This window comes from Ostrea edulis, chromosome 3 (assembly GCF_947568905.1).
Source record: "Ostrea edulis chromosome 3, xbOstEdul1.1, whole genome shotgun sequence".
Lineage (NCBI taxonomy): Eukaryota > Metazoa > Mollusca > Bivalvia > Ostreida > Ostreidae > Ostrea > Ostrea edulis.
In genome coordinates, this window is record NC_079166.1 from 63,285,775 (window position 1) to 63,309,527 (window position 23,753).

The window sequence follows — 23,753 nt, forward strand, 5'->3', positions numbered from 1 at the left end:
TTATGTAGTAATTTTAACTACCGATTACTCTGTTTATCTTAGGAAAAGTTAGCGCTCATGATGGGTGTGACGGCCAACATGGAATCCTTACTCCTCCAAGGCACCTTATTTCACTTCTGGAATGTCCAAGGATCAGGTTTTACTTAGCTCTCGATTGTGTTCTTTTTATAGGATTTATGAGAATTGACCAATTCATAACTATTTTAACGTACATTATACCATATGTCATTACAAACATCTTAAGATATGATACAAAATCATGAAACAGGGATTTCGTTTATGAAAATGCAAATATATTCAAATGACCTCATCTGCAAAGCGATATTGATCCCTGTACGAGTACCGTTAGTTTTATTCTGGTACAAGTTTACATGAAACATAACTCTGCTTGTTATTGTCGTAGTACAGTCCTGTGATGACATCAATACCAGCTGGTTATGTCGATTTCCTGGAATCTTTCTCACTATTCAGTGTTGTTAGACTCTGGATAAGTAATAGTCGTGATCAAGGTCAATGCATTAGCCTGTCCCTTAAACACATGGTTTGACCATGATTCATTTTCGTCATCCCGTTCAACACTTGCCATCAACGAAATGTTTGGAAATTGTCCATTATTTGGAACATTTCGACATTGGAGGAAATTTTGCGATTTTCAATTTTACAAAAAGAAGACTATTCTCGCGAAATGGTTTGTAAAGAATTGCTTTCAATGATAACTTGGAGAACAAATGTTATGGTTTGGAACATGTTTAAATTGTTCGTTGGAATTTCTTAGGAAAAGGTAAAATTGTAATATATGTCAATGACAAACCTATTTAGTCCTTGCACAACTTGCAATTCCAAACAAAAAATGCTATCAGCATGAGCAACATTCGTGATCCTACAAGTTCTGCCTTGCATTCCATCATAATTGAAGTTGAAGTCTACTTCCTCTATTTCCTCTAAATAGAATTCCACTATTGCAGTAAAAGTTTAAATTATAAAACTATACATTGTCTCGTTATAGACCATCTTCTACATGTTATTGTTCTCATTTCAGCTGGATATGTAAGTACTGGTGATGTAAATATATTTCATAATGACGACCTGAAGTCACTCATTTAAAGGGAATTCAACTCAAAGAATCACGATCTTTCAAATGGCGACAGAAATTCATGTCTATCTTAAGTTTTGTTAAAGATCACGCCAGATAATGGGCTAATATGAAGTGGAAGAACGTGATACTTGTTTTTATCAAAAATAGGTAAAGAGGAGAAAGGACGTTATTGGCCAAAATTGGCCGCGCTTCAAAAACCGATCATATTTTGCAGGTAGAGAGGTGATAATTTTCTCGTTTCATTCATATATAACATGTACCATTTACTTGTTGCTGATATTGAGAAAATGACGTTACAATATTGCATTGTTAACTCTGACGCTATCTTCCGACGGTCGCTTTTTCGGAACGACGTCATCGACCTTATAGGATTTACAGTCCCCTGATTCTTCTAGAATATTTTTCTTATAGTTACAATTTTAACTTTTTATATAAAAATACTCATTGAGATCAAAGACAATTGAAAATTGGCATGCTATGGAAAATACATAATTCATTTACATGTAACTTCATCGTGGTCATAGGCATTTTGCGGAAGAATCTTGTGTTAATTAGAGTGAGGAAAATAATGCGTGTATTTGTAAAAAAATTGTTCAGTAGAACGCAATCATATTTTCGAAGGTGCTGTTCGATGTCCTCCTATTCAAATGAAATATGAAAAATAAAATGGCTTTTGAATTTTCTTTTTCCTGGTTTTGTTTTTTGGTCATAAATATTAACACTTTGATTAAAAACGTCGATTGAGTCGGATAAAATTACTTGTTATGCCATGTACACTAAGGAATATATAACAGGTCTGCTTACATGTGTATGCAATATACATGTTACAGTACATACGAATAAAATATGCTCTGGGTATTTACAAAATATATTGAATAAAGTGTGGTAAATGTACATATACTAAACGATACAAATTTATGTTGCATGAATGGGATATCATTTTCTTGGGTACAGTAAAATATGCATGTAACTTCAGATGGTATATTTCATATAGCAAATGCATTTAAAAACCTCACAAAAATGCGTCCAATGTATTTAAAAGCCTCACAAAAATGTGTCCGTGTTTATATCTTTATATTCCCCTAAATGGTCTACAAAGTAGTTCCAACTCTCTCTCTCTCCATATAGTGTTCATTTTTGATAAATGAAAATACACTAGTCAGTGGGCATGTCATTGCATGCACCGACATTCAGTCCAAATCTAGAACGGACTCTGGGAAGTTGTTTGAGTACATGTATAGACAATGTGGTATATGTAACTGCTTTTCCCAGGCACTTATTTTCATATGCGAATAAGGATATATTGAGTGACCCCCCCCCCCCCCCCCCATATTCTTGATAGTAGTATTGAATGAGAAAAAATAGGCTTAAAATTATTAATTGAACCCATGTAGCGAAGGATAACCCTCCACCCCCCGACGATTTAAGAATTCGAAGATCAGGCAGAAAGGTTTTTTTCATTTGATAATTAACTACCAACTTATCCTTCGACCCCCCCTCCCACCCCCCACCCCCGATAAATGATGCTACGTGTCTGTTTCCAAGAGACAGTATATGTAACTACAACATACCTTTTATAAAAATGAATTTAATAAATATCATGCATTTATTTTCGTTTTTCAATGTGCGGGCCAGGCCTATCCAGAACACCTTGATATGAGAGAGAGAGAGAGAGAGAGGTGTCTACATCACCTTACGGTTATACTCCAGTATTCCTAATCATGGAGGGGGCGTACGTCAATACTAATATAAACTTTTAGTAACAATCATCACAACCCATATATTATATATTTTATAAGATTGATAAAAGTTGAAGTGTCATTAGGCTGATCAAGTTGTTCCCATAGCAAGGGAATGGTCAACATCATCCCCCCCCCCCCTCAAAGTGGAGGGGCAACCCCTCCTCGATACTACGGTGTCTGAATATTTATATCTATACATGTATATATACACATGTTCATCCTGCTCAATTACCTTTGTTATATATGTGTACCTGTAAATGTGCATCAATTACATATACATGTATATATGAACCCGTGGGGATCCGGGTTTGAGTAAGTCCTCAGTACTCCTTGATTGTCGTAAGACGCAACTAAATGGGGCGGTCTTCGGATGAGACCGCAAAAACTGAGGTCCCGTGTCACAGCAGGTGTGGCACGATAAAGATCCCTCCCTGCTCAATGGTCATAAGTGCCGAGCATAGGCCTAAATTGTGCAGCCCTTCACCGGCAGTGGTGAGGTCTCCATGAGTGAAATATTCTCAAGAGGGGCGTTAAACAATATTCAATCAATCAATCATATGCGATATAGAAAAAAAATCTGCCACCACAATGGTCGAAGTTTCAAATCGATCACAGGTTTTCGACGTTTTAAAGAAACCACATCTCGCTGGAAGATATAAACAATGATTTGCTGTTATTTTATTTTTGATTTAAACCGTTTTAAGAACCTTTGGAATCAATATCTAATTACTAATGTAGTAATATTTAATTTCAACATGCATCATATATACATACATGCATGTACGTAAAAATGATGCAAGAAAACTGCTTTAAAAAAACCGCATTATATTTGATATATTTGTATAAAAGATAGTTTAAAATTTAACGAAAAAAGTAACAGTCCGACGGTCCGATAGTCCGACGGGCCGGTAGTCCGACGGTCCGATAGTCCGACGGTTCAATATTCCGACGGTCCGATGATAGTCCGACATGTTGACCATCACCAAAAATGCTAATTAATAGAGTTAAAATTTATTCATGGCAGGCATTATTTTAAGGAAATTACCAGAAACCGCCAAAATCGACACGGCCTGATTATAAATCAGACAACCAAAATCATTCAAGTGTGAACTTACGGCGGCGTAGAAAGGCCATATATAAATATATTATTCGTTCGGACAAATTAGCTATTTGTTCGGACAAATTAGCAATTTGTTCCGACGAATTAGCTATTTGTTCGGACATATTAGTAATTCGTTCGGACGAATTAGTAGTTCGTTCGGACGAATTACCGATTTGTTCGGACGAAATAGAAAATTGTTCGGACAAATTAGCAATTTGTTCGGACGAATTAGCTATTTGTTCGGACAAATTAGCAATTTGTTCGGACGAATTAGCTATTTGTTTGGACAAATTAGTAATTCGTTCGGACGAATTAGCTATTTTTTCGGACGAATTAGCAATTTATTCGGACGAATTTGTTATTAGCTATAAGGCAACGCCAATGCCGTAGTCAAATACCGTAAAGTGTTGATAGGAAAGCACAAAACTTAGATTGGGGCACATGCTAAAATGGGATTCAATTCCAAAATTTTCCACATAAACGTCATGGAGATGGCGACGGTAACCTACATAATCACCCCAACCCCTGAAATAACAAGCTAAAAATGGTAGGAATCCCTACACCCTGCTCAGTCTTAAAAGTTTGAAGTAGGCATCAAGTCTCTCTCTCTCTACCCCCCCCCCCCCATCCACGGGCAAAAGTTTATTAAATGAAAATTTTCAGTATAACGGGGCATAACACAATCAATAAGGAAATCAATTTTTGTATGGGACGACAATAATGCAATTATGCGCCAATCAGAGCCTATCTAACTTTTTCAACGCAAATCTGTATATCCGAATTTTATACCAATTTTATGGTATACCTTTCTTTATAGCAAATAACAATTTTTGAACAGAAATTTCTTGCACTAGAATTAAGGGGAGGATGTTATCAAACAACATTTGATATAAAGATGAGGATCTCGTTTGGGGTCCCAGAAGTGTAAGGAGGGGGCACATTACATACTCTTGTCCCCACTCCCTACTTTTGAAAGTGTTAAGGGGACACGAGCAGGCGCGTGGCATCGTTTTTGAAAGGGGAAAGCTGGGGGCCAGCCAGAAAGGATGGGGGGGGGGGGGGCAGCCGAACCAAAAAGAGTTTTAACATGTAAAAAAGAAGAAAGGTAAGTTTTTTTTTAAAAAGTGGGGAAGGGATCAGCCCCCCCCCCCGCCTCCTATGTTGCTACGTCCCTGACGAGTATCCGCTGTCAGCCCTCCCTACAAGCCTATAAATATCTGTATATATATGTATATCTACATAGCTCTCTATAAGGACACGATGAAAATGTTCCTTAAATTCAGCATACATACAGACAGACAGACATACATACAGACACACACACAGCGAGTAGGAATGAATGAACACACGGGTGATGGAAAAAGGAACGAAGCGTAATCGACCGTGGGCTTTCGACGATGCCGAAATATATACATGTAGATGTAGGTGGGTACCTGTAAAGTGCGAACCGAAACGAAAACCCACCGAAATGAACGAAACAGATTGTATAACCGAATTCTTTGATTAGAAATGGTATCTTAGGCCCCTGTGAAAATTACCACATATAAATAAAATTCGCTTCTCCGTTGATGTAGGCTTTCAGCTTGACTGATACACAGTTTTAAAAGCTGGAAAGGGGGGAGGTGGTGAGTAAGCAAAATGTACATATCCGAAGTTGATTAAATAACATGTGCAATTAGTTTCAGATCAATAAATTTCAGAACGGAGAGTTACAGTCTCAGAGGTCTGGCGAAACACACTAAACAAGGGGTGGGGTCGCTGGCGTTGGATCCGCCTTCGGGTATAGATACATTGTTTTAAGAAACTGGTGTCTGAGAAATTTGAAAGCAGGAAGAGCTCTTAACCTTTTATTTTATCTCTAACTGCTGAGGTGCGAGTACTTTCAATAATGGAAAAAGTTAGATAGTATACCATATTATATGAATGCAATTCGGTAAAATATATATACATGTGTTATTAAAAATTATTATTGATATGTAGTGAGTCTTAATATAACTCTATACATTTGTTTTGTTGCTAGGATGGGGAATTGAAAACTGGACGGAAAACAGAATTTTTTATGCAATAATATCAGGAGGAGGTCAGCATTTTGTAAACTCAAAAGGCTTATGAACAAGGGAAGCAGAAATTACAAAGAGAACGGGAAGACATACTCAGAATCCACCGTTTGATATACTACATACAAATACACAATATCCACATGTATACATATATTTGTCTTTAGAGCAAAAAATACTGAAACGTGTATTTATGCCGAACTGTAACCCTCTGTTCTGAAATTTATGGATCCGAAACTAATTGCACAGGGTATTCAATCAACTTCGGATATGAACTTTGTGCTTACTCACTCTCTTCCAACTTTTAAAACTTTGTATCGGTCAAGCCGAAAGCTTACCACAATGGGTAGGCGAATTTTATTTATATGTGGTAACTTTAACAGGGGCTTAAGATACCATTTTTAATTATTATAATTAATAGAGTTCAGTTATACACCACTTTTAATTATTATAATTAATAGAGTTCGGTTATACAATCTGTTTCGTCTCGTTTCGGTAGATTTCGTTTCGTTTCGTTTCGCACTTTACAGGTACCCGATATAGGTCGAACCCGTTCAAAGTTTTCCCACTGTGCGATGTTTTGCTCTTGTGACGTAAAAAATCGCTCTGGCACACGGCACTTAATCATGTTTTCTGCTGCCTATTTCATAGCGATCTCTTATATGTGGCCACAAATTATCGGAGTTTCGGACTATCGGACTATCGTACCGTCAGACTATTGGAGTGTCGGACTATCGGACCGTCGGACTACCGGACCGTCGGACTATCGGACCGTCGGAATACTGGGCGGTCACCGGGGGTCTGGGGGCCGCCCAGGCCCCCAGACGCTGAGCACATTTTGTGCACACTGAACACGTTTCGTGCAAAATCCTTGATTCTAGGGCCTTCTAAGATGTTACTTGACTAACTCATTCTAAAAGAAAGATTTGGAATGCTTTTTAAGGGAGGTATCATGTTCTTAGTTATTGGAAACAACATAAATTCTAATGAACTTTAAATTTTAATTTTTTTTTGGCTCAAAAGTTGGAGGAGGCAGCTGCCTCCTCCGCCTCCATGTAATTTACGGCCCTGCTGTTATGAAACTAAACATAGAATTTGACTGCACATTAGAAATCTTATAAAAGTTAATAAAATAGTAGTATAGTACAATAGGCGAATTTTAAAAAAGTAGAATTAACACTTACTTTACTAAAAATACTGCTAGTTTTATGTCAGGTTTCGTTATCAAAATATGGTAAAACTTGGGAGCTTCCGGGGGGCTTCACCTAATAGCGGTCCCCAGACCTCAAGCCTATCAGATTTTTCATGTTTCTCTTTAAACTGAAACCCTGGATCCTCTTCTCTAATTTGTCTTTGACCTAGAAAAATGAAAATGTCGAAGTCCCGTGGGGATCCGGGTTAGAATAGGTCCTCAGTACCCCTTGCTTGTCTTAAGAGGCGACCTGATAGGGCGGTCCTTCGGATGAGACCGCAAAAACCGAGACCCCGTGTCACAGCAGGTGTGGCACGATAAAGATCCCTTCCTGTTCAAAGGCCGTAAGCGCCGATCATAGACCTAAACTTTACAGCCCTTCACCGGCAATGGTGACGTCTCCACATGAATGAGATAATCTCGAGAGGGAAGTTAAACAATATACAATCAAGCAGTCAATAATTTTGTTTTACCTGTGTATTTCACTGTTATACTGTCTGACACACCACAACAGATCGTGTCCAAATACAAATGTTATCATACAATATGCAGTGGGCTGAGATAAATAGAAAAAAGCTTGTGTGAGCAAGGGTGAGTGAATTTGAATAAGTCTCGTTTGACCTTAAGAGACGTGAAATATAAATTTTACTGATAATGATAATTATAGCATTTATTATTGTCGTTGATGTTCTATGTGTCTGTTGCAGGAAAAAATAAATTCGTTGAATTTGAAATAGTAACACCAAATGAAGGATAACTGATTACTTCAGTGTACTTGATCAAGATATAGGGCTCACGGCGGGTGTGACCGGTCGACAGGGGATGCGTACTCCTCTGTCATGAGATTGATTACTGTTCCATATTTTCACTTTGTATATGAAATATAATATGAAATATTGCTGTCAACCATATGTATCAATGGATTAACCCTAACGCTGTTTTACTCTTTTCAGCATTCATTAGTCACTTTCCTTGTCTATCGGCGTCAGATTCGACACTACTGCTCTGATTATTGGAAAGGAACACAACCTTGCAACTCAGATTCGGCATCACCACCCTGATCATGTTAAAGGAACACAACATCTTTGCTTGGCTATCGACGCCAGAATGAACATTACTGCCCTAGTCATTCGAATTGAAGGCAACCTTGCAAATATATAGGGTCAAATGAACATCACTTCTCTGATCAGTTGACCGATGCCTCCTGCAGTAGCGACTAGGAAGAATCAGGATTCAATCATCTGTAGCACGAATCTAAACCGAAGAATGTAAACGGTATTAACTATACTACATTTTAACACCAAAAACATAACACTAACATACATACATTGCCTGACAGCCAGCCGTGATTGCTGGACGCCCGTAATTTATTGTATTCTAAGTACACAATTCGCGGAAAAGCAAGTCGTTTTCCCATATACAAAAATTAAGATAACCTTCCAACTCCATATACAGAATATGAGCAATACATAAATAACAATACTTTTAAATATACCTCCAATCCCCTCTATATAGCATCAGGGCCGGCCAGGAAAAAACTAGAAATAAAACGATGAAAATCACAAAAAACTCTAGAAAACCTGTGTCCGTTGCCAAGTGCCGCTGGATGCAGGGGGTTGTGAACGGACCTCACAACTTATTTGTAAATGTTTAACCTTTGCATGGCATGTATGAAAACATAAGATTTAATTATCCATTAAGTTTCGTCTATCTCGTGACGAGCGGCGGCTAGAAGTGAATACCTGAATTGCAGCTCGAAAACCTGTTTTTCTAACTCACATTCTATTGGCTAATAATGGATCATTCCATTCTACCTGTACAATATACTGTACCGTCAATACAACATTTTCCCGCTATTACTAACGAAACGCGGGAAAATATAAGTATTAACTATACTACATTTTAACACCATAAACATAACACTAACATACATACATTGCCTGACAGCCAGCCGTGATTGCTCTAGAAAATACAAAGAAGGGGTTGAAAAAACAACCGACTGTGAAAGAAAAAACTCCTATAACTCCAGTGATTTTGACACCAAAAGGCGTTTCCCCAAAGAATCCACTATATATCCATCTTTGGCAGTGTCACTTTTCCATCTACCGTGCCTTTTCAAACATCTTTCATCAACGTTCGAGTTCGCTGCCACAGTCGCCCCACCTGCCCTTAAAGAATGAATACCTATATTAACGTGTTCACCAACGACAGTCTTTAACAAAGACAAAATATTGCTTCTAGCCGCAGTATAACTAAGCTTTTTGTTCTTATAAATTAATTTACAAACATCTTTAGACCTAAAAATTGGTCTAAATAAGAAACATTGCTTGTCATCAATTGAACCCAGAAGATCTAAATATCTCAAATACATATTGACTGGACATGCAGACGTTGAACCTTTAGCGATAAGAACTTCGCTCCCTTGTCTGTACTGATCTGTTTTGGATTTCTTAATAAACAACACTAAGTAATCATCACGTACAATCACATCATTAAATGTTAATGAGCTAACCTCATCGAACCTAAGGAAACCGGCAAAACAAAACAAAATCATTGTAATATTTCTTACAATTAACAAATCACTTTCATCAATAAATGTATCACAAAGTGCAATTAACACATCCTTGGTGATAGGTTCTTTTTTCTGGATACTATGACTGGCTTTTCGTCTTGCAGCTTCTTGTACAGACTTAACAAATGAATTTTTCGTTGGATCAGTTAAACCCGCACAATCATGAGCCCACTTAATAGCGTATACCGCATTGTTCACGGGATGTTGAGATGCCCCCGACTGTAATAAATGCGTCAAATATAATGCTACGTGGATCGGACTTGCCGGTAACGCACTGTGTCCTTGTGTTGTGATGAAAACCTCCCATCTTTTAAAAGCATTGAAGTAAGATGTGATAGTGTTTTCACTTTTGCTGCACAAAATCCATTTGCTCAAGAATGGACACATATCTGCCAAATAACTTCCAGGTTCAACGCCATGCTTTTCTGCAGTCTTTTTAATGCTGTTCTGCAGACCTATTCCTCTGCAGAGAGCATGCACACTTTGTATTCTCGAAAAATTCTTAATGTAAAATTTGAAATTTCCCTCCATATCGACCAACATTGGCCAATAGGGAGCGGACTTCCATTCCGGTATAACCAACGTGCAACTGCATTTATCATTCTCAATTTTCCTTACTACCTCCGGAATTAACTTTGGCGGTGGTACAATCCAGTTGACATCATATGTCCACACTTGCGAAAACGCATCTACAGCGCCTGACCCCTCACACCAATATTTGGAATTAAAATTCTTGCACTCACTGTTATAAAAGTTGGCGAATCTATCGCACGTGTGTGATCCCCATATAATATCAAAATAATCAAATACACATTGTTTAACTGACCAGTCATCACAATCTGTAATTCTACTTAAAGAATCTGCCTTACAATTTTCTTCTCTGGGTATCCATTTACCTTCTATTTGAATGGCCTTGTCTTTGCACATACTATGCACCGACATTGCAATATCTTGTAACTTTTTCTTTTTACTTCCCACTCTCAATATATGCGCCACATTTTGATTATCAGAATTGATCTCAACTGACATGCCTTCAACTTTGTCAACTGACTTTGATAATATTCTATTAACTGTCTCAAGCTCTCTCCAAGTAGAGCTTTGCTTACTTTCCCATTCATTCCACACTCCATACCACTCTAAATCAGTATGCCCACCCTCTGAGCATAATGTCAAATGACCGCCAAACCCGGTGTCTGAGGCATCACAATAGACTACCACTTTGTTTACATCAGACTCTGTCAACTGACTTAATGGGGTACCATTGTTATTCATTTCTTCCACTGATGTTTCCCAGAATCTAAGTTCACTTACTGCCTCTGTCGACAACATTATTTTTGAATTCCAACTGGAACGATTCAAAATACATGCATATAAATACCTTGTCCTAAGTCTGACCTCATCACCCAGTACTATCTGCATTGAGATTATTTGTCCAACCACTGCTGCGATATTTCTTACCTCAAACCAAACAAATCCAGAATTGTAGCCTTCCAGAACATTTTCTATAGAAACTTTAAGCTTTTTCGCCCTAGGCATAGCAACCGATATTTTGTTGTTTACTGTACTCCAAACATACCCTAACCATATCAGTTCCTGCACTGTCTCCCAATGACTTTTATCTACTGCAATTAGAAACCTGAGGTTCTCCAAATCTTTCTGAATTTCTAAACTCATCAACTCTGCTTTATGCAAAGTTGAAGCTCCACCCATTCCATCATCTAAATAGATGACAATTTTATAACCTTTGGATCTCCAAAATTTCAACACTTCTCTGATAACCTTAGAAAATATGTAACCTGCTGTACTGAGCCCAAACGGCAACACTTTAAACACATAATACTTACTTCTCCATTTAAAGCCCAGATATTCCTTGTCTAGTTCATGCATCATAATGTGATGATATGCACTCTTTAAATCAAATGAAAAAATATGATCACCTGCTTGAAATAAGCTTTTTGAAACATAGACATTTTCATACTTGTGCTTATATTTAAACAAATGAGGATTCACGTGCCTAGCGTCCAATACTAACCTTTCTTTTATTTTGTTTCCCGCTACCGTCAATGGATTTACAACCCTCGGTTTACTTGAACACACCTCAATACAATTCTTTCTGAGCAGTTTTTTAATCTCTTGATCTACAAACTCAGCGTTCTCTAACGCAGATCTATTGTTACATAGTTCAACCGGTTTTGGTGTGGTAAACAAAGGCATTTTGTAACCATATTCAATAGTGTCTAAAATATACCTGTTTGCACCAATCGAACGCCATTGACCTATATTTTCCTTTAAACGACCAACAGGTGAAATACATATATTACTGGACTGATTTTTCATTGCATTATCATAATTCTCACTATTATTTGCGAGTGTATTCAAATGATTTTCTTGATAAACAAATGCACTTATCTTATCATCTAATTTCTCTGTACAATCCTTTCTCCAATGACCCCTTTTGTTACAACGATAACAGTGGCCGGGCTTCCAGGTAGATTCATTGGGCGTTGTCTGAGACGACAACAATGGCTTCTTGTAGGGACTCTTGACTTCCCTCAGTTCCCTGCGTCGCTTTTTTACGTCTTTTATTTTTCTGTCAGCCCTAAACTGCGCCTTGATGATTTTCTTCTCGTCGTCAGAATCTGATGCGATGGGGTTCTTAACATACTCGTCAACAGCCCTCCACCCCGTTTCTGAAGAATCTGCAAGTTTTATCAGTGTTTGTCTGTGTCTTATGATATCAACACCTTCTGCAATTCTAAGCTGAGCCTCTTCTGTTCTGTGTTCCTTGATGTTTTCACTGGCCTCCTGTATTTTAGATAGGACTTTGGTATTATGCTTGTGCTGCTCCTCGTTGCCGCGTTTTTTGAATTTGTACCCGTCGTAAATTGCTTGTTCGATTCTAGCCTCTTGTCTAACTGCAATTGCTTTTTGGTTCTCGGTAATGGAATTCTGCATCTCTGAAAGTTTGCTATCTATAAGGTCCGAAAAACTGCTAAGCATTTCGTTATTGGCAATCCGAACAGTTTCATTAATCTGCCGTTGAACTGCTTGGGCGTCCATTTCGTCTATCTCGTGACGAGCGGCGGCTAGAAGTGAATACCTGAATTGCAGCTCGAAAACCTGTTTTTCTAACTCACATTCTATTGGCTAATAATGGATCATTCCATTCTACCTGTACAATATACTGTACCGTCAATACAACATTTTCCCGCTATTACTAACGAAACGCGGGAAAATATAATTCCATACCAATTGTAAAATGAATGATAACTATTTTACCATAGATTACTATAGCCTCCATGTTTGTATTGATAGTAATTCATTAAATTAAACTATCAAAGATCACGTAACTATTAAAGATTTTCTATAGTTTTTGATAAAGTAGATTTCTACTGCTTATTCTGTTGAAGTGTGTGGGTCTATTTTTATTTCGCATGGGTGTGATTATTGACACACATGGGTGCATGAGATCGATATATGCGATTCATACTATATTTTTACGGTAATTCACATTCTTGTCAGTGTTCACATACTAATCAAAATCAAAATGATATGGATATATATGGGAAAGGGGTACCTTTGTCTGCATACAACAAACTTCATGTTAAAATAAATGATATAAATTGCCTTAGTATTGGGATTTTATAAGAATTAGAAAAAGTTATTGATACAAAAAAAAACACCAATGTCACATGTATTGGCAGGTGATTTTAACATCAATATATGGATGAGAGAAACTCTGTTTTTATATTTTAGAAATATAATGAAATGATAAGAAAAAAAAATTATCAATGCACTACGCTCTTTGATAAAGTTTTCCATCCAATGTTTCGTTTGATGCATGTATAAGAAAAGAATTATAAGTGTCATTTCTTAAATATAGTAGTAAATGTAAACTATTGTATGCACATTTATTTTATTCTTATCAAACTCGACATTCAATTGTACCCTCCCTTTATTTATAACTATGTAATTCCTTTCTCTTACCTTTTTTATGCATTTCTTTTTAACAAATCGTTTTGCTGCTTGTTGATATTTCCATGTACTATAGTTATTATGAATATATCATCTATAATACTTATATCTATTATACATATATTATATATATGTATTGTGGGTAAAAGGAGAAGGCTTATATAGGCGCTTCCTGCTCATTATGTTATTCATAATAAAGTACTGGTTAAATTAAATACTTTATTATACCTTGTTACAACTGACCCGTGACGAATGGAGAGGGCGTATATAGGCAGAGCACCTGCTGTCCAATCTTATTGCTGTATTATTTACTATATACATGAATGAAATGCTGTTCAAATCAATAAACAAAATGAACAAGTCAGACTCTTCTGATCGAGAAGCATATATCAATATCAAATAATAGCTTTATCTGGTGCATCAAAATTGGTACCGTATACGTTTTACATTATGACCTCTGGGTCGAGGCCTCTGCTGGTGGACTGTTAGTCCCCGAGGGTCTCTACAGCCCAGTAGCCAAGTACTTCGTTACTAGCTTGAAAATACGGATGTATATTTAATTGCTGTTATAAAATTTAGAAATTCATTTCAAAATTAAGGATTATCTCCCTCATGCATAGCTCTTACCCTTGGACGAATTTGGCTCCACTTTTTTGGCACGCTGTTTTTGGCTATATTTAGCTCTAAAACTTCATAGTTATTTCGGATTTCAAACATTTCGGTTGAGCATCACTGAAGAGACATTATTTGTCAAAATGCGCATCTGGTGCATCAAAATTGGTACCGTATAAGTTTTACATTAATAGGATTTCAAAACTTTCATTTATATGTAGACATTACATTTAGGCATGATTTAGTATACAACTTCCACTATTGTACAACAGAACAAAACTCCATGTAATTTATGACAATACATGTACTTTTTACCTTTATTTTATTAAGGCTTCAAAATTCCATTGTCTGAATGTTGCTAGTTATCGTTTATCCACCCGTGCATGCATGAGTTAATGTCTAGAATCATTAACCGATCACGTATCACAACATCCGCGTTTTAAAAGGTATGTGCTTATATCGATTATCTTTACGTTTGGTGTTTATCACGAAAACCACGTATCATATGTCTTTTTAATGCAATACACAATGTATATATAAGTGCTAGCTTTTTTGTCATTCAGGTAGGAAATCTTAACCATTTCTATTCCTGGCTATTTGTTGAGATCATTTCAGTACGATCGAATATGTACAGGTATGTTGTAACAGCGTTATATTCAATCAAATGTTTACACAACTTTCGATTTTCAAACTTTTCAAAATAATCGTATATAATCAATTCATTCGATCTTACCCATTTGTTGAAAACCTTCAACTGAAAAGCATGTGTCTGATGAAAAAATGTCGCCCTTGTTGATAAAAAATACCCAGTTCAATACAGTATTCGAACTTCTGTCCTGTCTCATTATTTTCACCATGATCAAATGAATTAGGAAATCACATTTTTGGAAAATGAATTTTACGTGACGGTCAGATGATAAGTTCACGTTAAAATCTCGCTGTTTTAGTTATTGAATATCATAAACGGAAGTGATTACCATATTGTCTGACCACCCTGTTTTTATTGCAGGTTTATTCTATTATCACTATTTGGCCACCCTGTCTCACCATCTATCTGACTACTCTATTCATTTGTTGCAGGTTTTTGTCTGACCACTGTATTCATTTATTACAGGGTTTTTTTGTTATCCCTGTTTGTCGCCGTGCAGTTCACTGCTGCACTATCCGACACACCACATCAGATCGTGACCAAATACAAAAACTATCACACAATATGCAATGGACTGGGATACAAAGAAAAATCTTGTGCAAACAATGGTTGGTGAATTTGAATAGGCTTATTAATTCCTTTATTTTGATACCTGTATATTTAATCATTAAGGAATCTGATTTATGAAAGTTTAGTGTTACTTATAGTGGAGTATTCTGTCTTTAATGTATTATGTACTCTGTTGTAGGTGTTGTTGCATTCCAAGCCCTGCTTCAAAATGACATATCGGACCTTGGAACTTATCAGACGGTTAAATTTGACACAGTGAAGCTAAATGAAGGATCAGGATATGACGTCAAAACAGGAAAATTTACTGCTCCGGAAGATGGAGTGTACTCCTTTAGCTGGAATGTTCTGGTTTACTCGGGAAAAGAGTTTCATACAGAGATTGTAAAGAATGGTAATGTCGTTGCAAAGAATTACGCTGATGGTAGAATACTGAAGAGTGGCTATCACCTGACGAGCTCGTCCACGGTCAACATCAAAATGAAGAAAAGAGAACAGGTGTGGATCAGATCACACAACAAGCACGGACGATACATACATGGCAGTTCGTGGTCATATTTTTCTGGCTTTAAACTGTAGTCATTAAGTTTAATTTGACAATAAAGATATGCTCAACTATCTATTTTGTATTGCTTATAGGAGTTATGAGATTGAGCACTGTTCGTGATCTTCACCTTGCATATGCGACTCACTTTGAAATACAATGAATTTTGTTCGTTTGATTAATTTGTGTTGCAGCTAAAATGGCATGCTTTGCATTTTTTAAGCAGATAGTTATGCTTTAAAAATGTCACACAGAGAAATTCCAATTTCTGAACATACATTAAATGTGAAATACCGTATAAGTAGTAATTTTAGTGAGACACAAATTTAGCGATATTTCCATACAATATATATGAGTGTATATATTTAGCGAAAACTAATTTTAGGGAGTTTGTAATTCGAAGAAAGAAAATACCGAGCGAAGCTCGGACGGCCGAATGCCCGTCCGCGAAGCAAGGCTCTAAAGGTAACACGTATGTAAAATAAAAAATGAGAAAATCAGCAAATGAATAGAGATAATCTCTAAATACGTTCACTGAAAATTTTGTGATCCATATGGGCGCCGCCATATTGCTTTGTCCATTAGTTGCTTCTAGAGTTATTCGTGTTTTGATTCTGAATGCCAAAAATACAAGACTGACGTGTAATTTGTAATTCAAACACCCAGTTTGTTTAAAATGAATGTTGTGATTATTATTGTACAGTTTTTAGCCAATCATCAAGTAGAAAAACAGTAATACGACTAAATAGATGAACGAGTTCATGAGTTTCTTTAAATAAGAATATACGATATACTTACGGTTACTTTCTTACCATTTTGATTTTATTGGTTAATTTTGTTTAGTTTTAACGGGTTTTTGATTGATACGGGATGTATTGTTGTTGTTTACAATTGTTTGCTTTGAAAAAGAGAAAAAATTCGAGGCTAAATGTGACGTCAAAATGCACAGTTTACTTCGCCTTGCGTTTTATTTCCCGCATTCAATGAATAGGCGGATCATGTAGAAATGTTGTCCCCATATAAACCCCTTTAATATTGATATGTTACTGGGTGTTTAGCGCAAGGAAAATTTCATGAAAAAAAAAATATATTAAATAAATCACAATCTACCGTACTTAACGGATTTATGATTACCACTTGGGAAACCCCAATGACCATTTCATCCGTCGCTCGGTCCAACGGTCACACCGTATACATATTAGTCCCCTATGGTTTGTGAAATCTTGACGACAATAGAATGCAAACATGGTTACTTTGTTTAGAATTCAATCTGAAAATATAAGTCAAAACTAAGTCCAAAGGTCATAACTCAGCATACAATCAATGTACCAGGACAAAATTGGAACTTGATCTGTAACTTGTCAATGTGAAACAATATAACAAATATAAAATTAATGCATGTCGAAAAAAGTGCGGAAAACTGATTTGCCGGACTGACAGACAGACGGACGGAGTGCAAACCTAAATTCAACACGACTTTGTATATGCATTTTACTTATATGTGAAATTTGTCATAATTGAGAGAGACACAAAATGGAGGCAAGCTGACCACGAAATAACTATTTATATTAATAATCTTTCATACTCCAAGTTTTTTTTGAATTCTTGCAGGCTTTTTGTCCTTTGAAAAGCTTTAAATTAGTTCATCTTTTGGTAATTCGAATTTTGTTATCCAGTCCTGCAAATGAGAGTATGGAGATCCTCTTCAAGTAATCCTGAATTTCTTTTCTGCCTTAAAAATAATAATTCATTTCTACTTTTTATATGACATAAGGTTTTAATTCATCTTCTTTGTTTAAAGGTTTACTGTTAATCAAAATACGAGATATTTCACATACTCATATAATTTAACCATTCTATGTAAAGGATAATAAACTGTGTGTACCCTCTTGTAAATTCTTATTAATTCGTTTATATTGAAAGTCAATTTACCAGCGGCCCAATATCAAAGCAAACCACCGTGTTTTACACAAACTTAGATTTATTCATCAGATCAAGTTATTAACACCTTACAATATGTACAGTGGTGCTTAATTATTCCGTTTGTTTAGAAGTGTAGCATTGGTTCTAGTTGTAATTTTGCTTTCTTCATTCTATCATTTATTCATGCAATCTTTCAATTTATTCCCCTAGGATCAGGTTGCCCCAAATATTTCTCAATCATGTTTCTTTCGTTTGCATTTTTTCAGCCAATAAAATCACTGCTGAAAAATTCTTAACTGTTTCTGTGTTTGAGGAAAAAACAAACACTCTTGCTTATCCACCATTGTATATTGCATCCTACGGTGTTGTGAAAGCATACGGAAAGTGGTGTGTGCTAAGAACTGAGACGAAAGAATCCAGATGTGTGAAAGTTGATAATTATGAAAAAGGGAGTTTTCCCATAAAACATTTTCTGCAGATCCGATACACGCAGCTGTGACAAGCGATGAATAACTTAATTACATTATTCATGAAGCACAAATAGACTTCAAGTACAATCGCTTTTCATGCCAAGAAAAAAATCCGTCTGCAACATCTTATGTACGTGTTTGTGAATCATTATGCATACTATGGCATAAAAGAAAACGTTTTGTCATAAGAAATCGATATTAAATAGACGTACACATATAGTCTAGGAGATACGAGGGATGATCTATATGTAATGTGTATTGTACCACAGCGCGATAAAGTTTTGCACGATTTCGTAGATGATGATACTCTTGAATTGCTCTATTCAATATTTTTCCAACGGTATAAACACGAGCCTTCAGCTCCACATAGTTTTAAACTTATAGTTATTTCAATAGAGCCAGTCGTTGACCACTGTTGTAAAAATGGTTGGGAAACGGGTTGAGAATATTGACAGATGACCAAAAACGGGTACGAGTATAAACCGCTAAGCAATTGCTCAAAATGTTTCCCAAATTCAAAAACAATTTGCAAACGTTGCTGGTGACGAAACATGGGTTCACTATTTCGAACCAGTAAGAACAATTGGAACCAAAATATGACTAACTAAACATGGTAGAAGGCATGTAATTGCCAAAAGAACCAAAAACACAAATAAGATTCTTTATTGCATATTCTTCTCATGTGATGGTATAGCCGTACAAATTCCGGTGCCGAAGGGCAAAAGTGTTACAGGTCGGTATTACTGAGGTATTATACTAAAAAAGCTCAAGGAATATTATCACAAACGACGCCCTGTGTCAGGATTTAGGCATTTTCGTCTACTTCATGATAATGCTCCATCACTCACATCTAAGCTTGTGAAGCAATTTATGAAGTCGGAGAAGGTTACCGTCTTGCCACACCCACCATACTTTCCAGATCTAGCCCCATGCGACTTTTTCCTTTTTTAAAAACTTAAAAAAATCTCGTATCTGGTCATCGTTACAAGTCCCGACAATCCCTTGGCTCGGTCATCAGTCAGTGCTTCAGAGGTCTACCTAACTCAGTGTACCGTGACGCATTTTAGAAATGCATTCAGAGATTGAAATTATATATTTCAAACTGCGGTGAATACTTTGCAGTGATGTAATGTTCATTTCACTATTTGAGTTGAATGCTTTTGAGATATCGTACAATACACAATACATATCGAACAGCCCTAGTAGATATAGGAAGTTCACAATGGAAAAGCTGAAGTCACCCCGTGTGTCATCAAATCGATATGAATATCTAATAAAGCATGCATAAAAGATTAAGATATAACCGTTCCATTTTTGTTTAGAAAAAAAATGTTTTTGAAAATTGAAAACGCTATTTGTTAATATTTTTTATATCTACGGATAAAATCTTCAAAAAAACATGTCAGTTAGAAAAGAGATATATCGAAGAAATATATCGTAAAAGAAATTGAAATTTGAAATAAAAATCATTCTTGAGTGACGAAATTATACTATGCCTCTTGAGGCCCTTAAATGGCACTAACTCATCTGTATCTGTATGATATTGAAAATAGGAAGAATTAGGATTTAATTATCTGTAGCACGAATTCAAACAGAAGAATGTAAACGTTCCATACAAATTGTAAAATGAACGATAACTATTTTACCATATATTACTATAGCCTCCATGTTTGTATTGGTAGTTAATCATGAAATTAAAGTATCAAAGTTCAAATAACTATCAAAGTTTTCTTATGGTTTTTGATACAGTAATTCGCATCTTATCAGTGTTCAACACATTAATCAAAATCAAAATTATATGAGAAAAGGGTAGCTTTGTCTGCATACAACAAACTTCATATCAAAAGAAATGATATAACTTAACTTAGTATTGGGATTTTATAAGCAAATATGAGTCTGTGTATCAAAAGTATTTTGGTGTCATCTATAGACCAAGAAACTCAAGACTTAATTGAAGGTACTTTCTTTTAGCTAAATTAGAAAAAGTCCTTGATACCAATTTATCAATGTTATTGGGAGGTGATTTTAACATCAATATTTGGATGAGAGAAACTCTGTTTTTCTATTTTAATAATATAATGAAATGATAAGAAATAAACAATTGTCTGCACTACGTGCTTTGATGAAGTTTTCCGTCCAATTTTCGTTTGATACATGCATAAAAAAGAAGTATAAGTTTTATTTCTTAAATATAGTTGTAAATGCAAGGTGAAGATAACGAACAGTGATCAATCTCATAACTCCTACAAGCAATACAAAATAGATAGTTGGGCAAACACGGACCCCTGGACACACCAGAGGTGGGATCAGGTGCCTAGGAGGAGTAAGCATCCCCTGTTGACCGGTCACACCCGCTGTGAGCCCCATATCCTGATCAGGTAAACGGAGTTATCGGCAGTCAAATCAGTGTGCCAAGAACGGCTTAACAATCGGTATGAAACACGTCAGACAGCATTTGACCCAATGCGAGGTTGTATTGACGAACTAGATCGTTATAAATCTAAACTATTGTATATACATTTGTTATATTCTTATCAAACCTGACATCCAATTGTATCCTCCCTTTATTTATAATGATTTAATTCCTTTCTTTTATTTTTTATGTATCTCTTTTTTCCAAATCGTTTTGCTGCTTGTTGATATTTCCAAGTACTATATGTAAAACTTATATGGTATCAATTTTGATGCACCAGATGCACAATTCGACACATAATGTCTCTTCGATGATGCTCAACCCGAAATTGTGGAAATCCGAAATAACAATAAACTTGTGACAGCTAAAAGGAAAAGCAGAGTGCCAAGAACTTGAGCCAAATTCGTCCAAGGATCGGAGCTATGCATGAGGAAGATATTCTTAATTTCGAATAATTTCTAACTTTTATCCCAGGAATTAAATATACATCCGTATATCTATTATGCATTTATCTATTATAAATATATCTATTATGCATATATCATACATATATATATTGTGGGTTAAAGGAGGGAGGCTTATATAGGCGCTGCCTTCTGTGTAATCCTTATATCATTATTATTAAATTAGTTTAAATCAAATATTTTATTATACCTTGTTATAATTGACCCGTGACCAATGGAGAGGATGTATATACATGTAGTCAGAGCACCTGCTGCCAACTCTTATTGATGTATGTATTTACTATATATATATGAATGAAATGCTGTTCCAATCAATCAACAAAATGACAGGTCAGACTCTTCTGAAGATCGAGAAGCATGTATCAATATCAAAGAATAGCTTATATGGAGACAACATTTAGGCATGATTTAGTATACAACTTCCACTATTGTACAACAGAACAAAACTCCATGTAATTTATGACAATACATGTACTTTTTAACTTTATTTTATTAGGGCTCCAAAATTCCATTGTCTGAATGTTGCTAGTTATCGTTTATCCACCCGTGCATGCATGAGTTAATGTCTAGAATCATTAACCGATCACGTATCACAACATCCGCGTTTTAAATAAGTATCTGCTTATATCGATTATTTTTACGTTTAGTGTTTATCACGAAAACCACGTATCATATGTCTTTTTAATGCAATACACAATGCATATATAAGAGCCAGCTTTCTCGTCGTTCAGGTAAGGAATCTTAACCATTTCTATCTCTGACTATTTGTTGAGATCATTTCAGTACGATCTAATATGTACAGGTATGTTGTGATCGCGTTATACTCAATCAAATGTTTACACAACCTTTCATTTCTAAATCGTCAATATAATCGTATATAATCAATTCATTCAATCTCACCAATTTCTTGATGCAACTCAACTGAAAAACATGTATGTGATGAAAAAATGTCGCCCGTTTTGATAAAAAGAAATACCTAGTTCTATGCAGTATTCAATCTCCTGTCGTGTCTCATTATTTTCATCATGATCAAATTAATTAGGAAATCACATTTTCGGAAACTGAATTTTAGGAGACGGTCTTATGATAAATTCACGTTAAAATCTCACTCTTCTAGTTGTTTTAGATATCATAAACTGTAATGATTACCATATTGTCTGACTACCCTGTCTTTATTGCAGGTTTATCCTATTGTCACTATTTGACCACCCTGTTGATTTATTGAGGACTTTTTCTCTTACATTGTATCACTTATCTATCTGACCACTCTATTCATTTGTTGCAGGTTTTTGTCTGACCACTCTATACATTTATTACAGGTTTTTCCTATTATCCCTGTTTCTCATAGTGCATTTCACTGCTACACTATCTGACACACCACATCAGATCGTGACCAAATACAAAAACTATCACACAATATGCACTGGCCTGGGATACAGAGACAGACCTTGTGCAAACAGGGGTGGGTGAACTTGAATAAGTTTATTAATTCTCTTATTTTGATACCTGTATATTTAATCATTAAGGAACCTGATTTATGAAAGTTTAGTATTATTGATAGTGGCTTATTCTGTCTTTATTGTATTTTGTACTCTGTTGTAGGTGTTGTTGCATTCCAAGCCCTGCTTCAGAAACACATATCCAATCTTGGAAAATTTCAGCCGGTTAAATTTGACACAGTGCAGCTAAATGAAGGATCAGGATATGACGTAACAACAGGAAAATTTTCAGCTCCGGAGGATGGGGTATACTCCTTTAACTGGAATGTTCTGGTTAACTCGGGAAAAGAGTTTCATACGGAGATTGTAAAGAATGGTAATGTCGTTGCAAAGAATTACGCTGATGGTAGAATACTGAAGAGTGGCTATCACCTGACGAGCTCATCCACGGTCAATATCAAAATGAAGGAAAGAGAACAGGTGTGGATCAGAGCACACCACAATCACGGAAAATACATATATGGCGAATCTTGGTCATATTTTTCTGGCTTTAAACTGTAGTCATTAAGTTTGCTTTGTCAATAAATGCGAATCATTTGGAAATACATTGTCCTTTTTCTTTTGATCAATTTGTGTTGCAGCTAAAATGACAAGCTTTACATTTTCTAAACCGATAGGTATACTGTAAAAACGTCATACAGGGAAAGTCTAATTTCTGCACATAAATTAAATGTGAAATACCGTATAAGTGGTAATTTTATTGAGACACAAATTTAGCTATATTTCCATAAATTATGGGTATATATATATTTAGTGGGAGCTAATTTTAGGTTTTTAAGGAAAGCTTCTAACGTCAGATATAGGAGCAAAACAAGCAGAAAGGAAATGTAACTTTTTCATGAAATTCAGATCTTCAAGCCTTAATACCTTCTTTCT

The 23,753-nt window shown here is 35.9% G+C and overlaps 3 protein-coding genes across 3 annotated transcripts; 2 read left to right on the forward strand and 1 right to left on the reverse strand.

Moving 5' to 3' along the window:
* Window positions 1–8,470: 8,470 nt before the first annotated feature.
* Window positions 8,471–13,576, reverse strand: LOC130052709 (uncharacterized). The gene has a single exon (XM_056158474.1). The coding sequence runs from the start codon at window positions 12,819–12,821 to the stop codon at window positions 9,207–9,209; it is 3,615 nt and encodes a 1,204-aa protein (XP_056014449.1). The 5' UTR covers window positions 12,822–13,576; the 3' UTR covers window positions 8,471–9,206.
* A 1,276-nt stretch (window positions 13,577–14,852) lies between these two features.
* On the forward strand, window positions 14,853–16,184 carry LOC130052710 (heavy metal-binding protein HIP-like). The gene is made up of 3 exons (XM_056158475.1): window positions 14,853–14,982; window positions 15,463–15,605; window positions 15,746–16,184. Exons 1-3 carry the CDS (start codon window positions 14,975–14,977, stop codon window positions 16,141–16,143), a joined length of 549 nt encoding a protein of 182 aa, XP_056014450.1. The 5' UTR covers window positions 14,853–14,974; the 3' UTR covers window positions 16,144–16,184.
* Window positions 16,185–22,091: 5,907 nt separating this feature from the next.
* Window positions 22,092–23,418, forward strand: LOC125675400 (complement C1q tumor necrosis factor-related protein 3-like). Its single transcript, XM_048913034.2, has 3 exons — window positions 22,092–22,180; window positions 22,698–22,840; window positions 22,981–23,418. Exons 1-3 carry the CDS (start codon window positions 22,173–22,175, stop codon window positions 23,376–23,378), a joined length of 549 nt encoding a protein of 182 aa, XP_048768991.2. The 5' UTR covers window positions 22,092–22,172; the 3' UTR covers window positions 23,379–23,418.
* The last annotated feature ends 335 nt before the right edge of the window (window positions 23,419–23,753 follow it).

What these genes read in the sequence shown, in the direction of transcription:
- LOC130052710 (XM_056158475.1), top strand. An exon ending in AAAATCTTGTGCAAACAATG is followed by an intron (nt 15,606 to 15,745) that starts GTTGGTGAATTT and finishes ACTCTGTTGTAG; the next exon opens with GTGTTGTTGCATTCCAAGCC.
- LOC125675400 (XM_048913034.2), top strand. An exon ending in CAGACCTTGTGCAAACAGGG is followed by an intron (nt 22,841 to 22,980) that starts GTGGGTGAACTT and finishes ACTCTGTTGTAG; the next exon opens with GTGTTGTTGCATTCCAAGCC.
- LOC130052709 (XM_056158474.1), bottom strand. Translation starts at nt 12,821, where the DNA reads ATGGACGCCCAAGCAGTTCAACGGCAGATTAATGAAACTGTTCGGATT.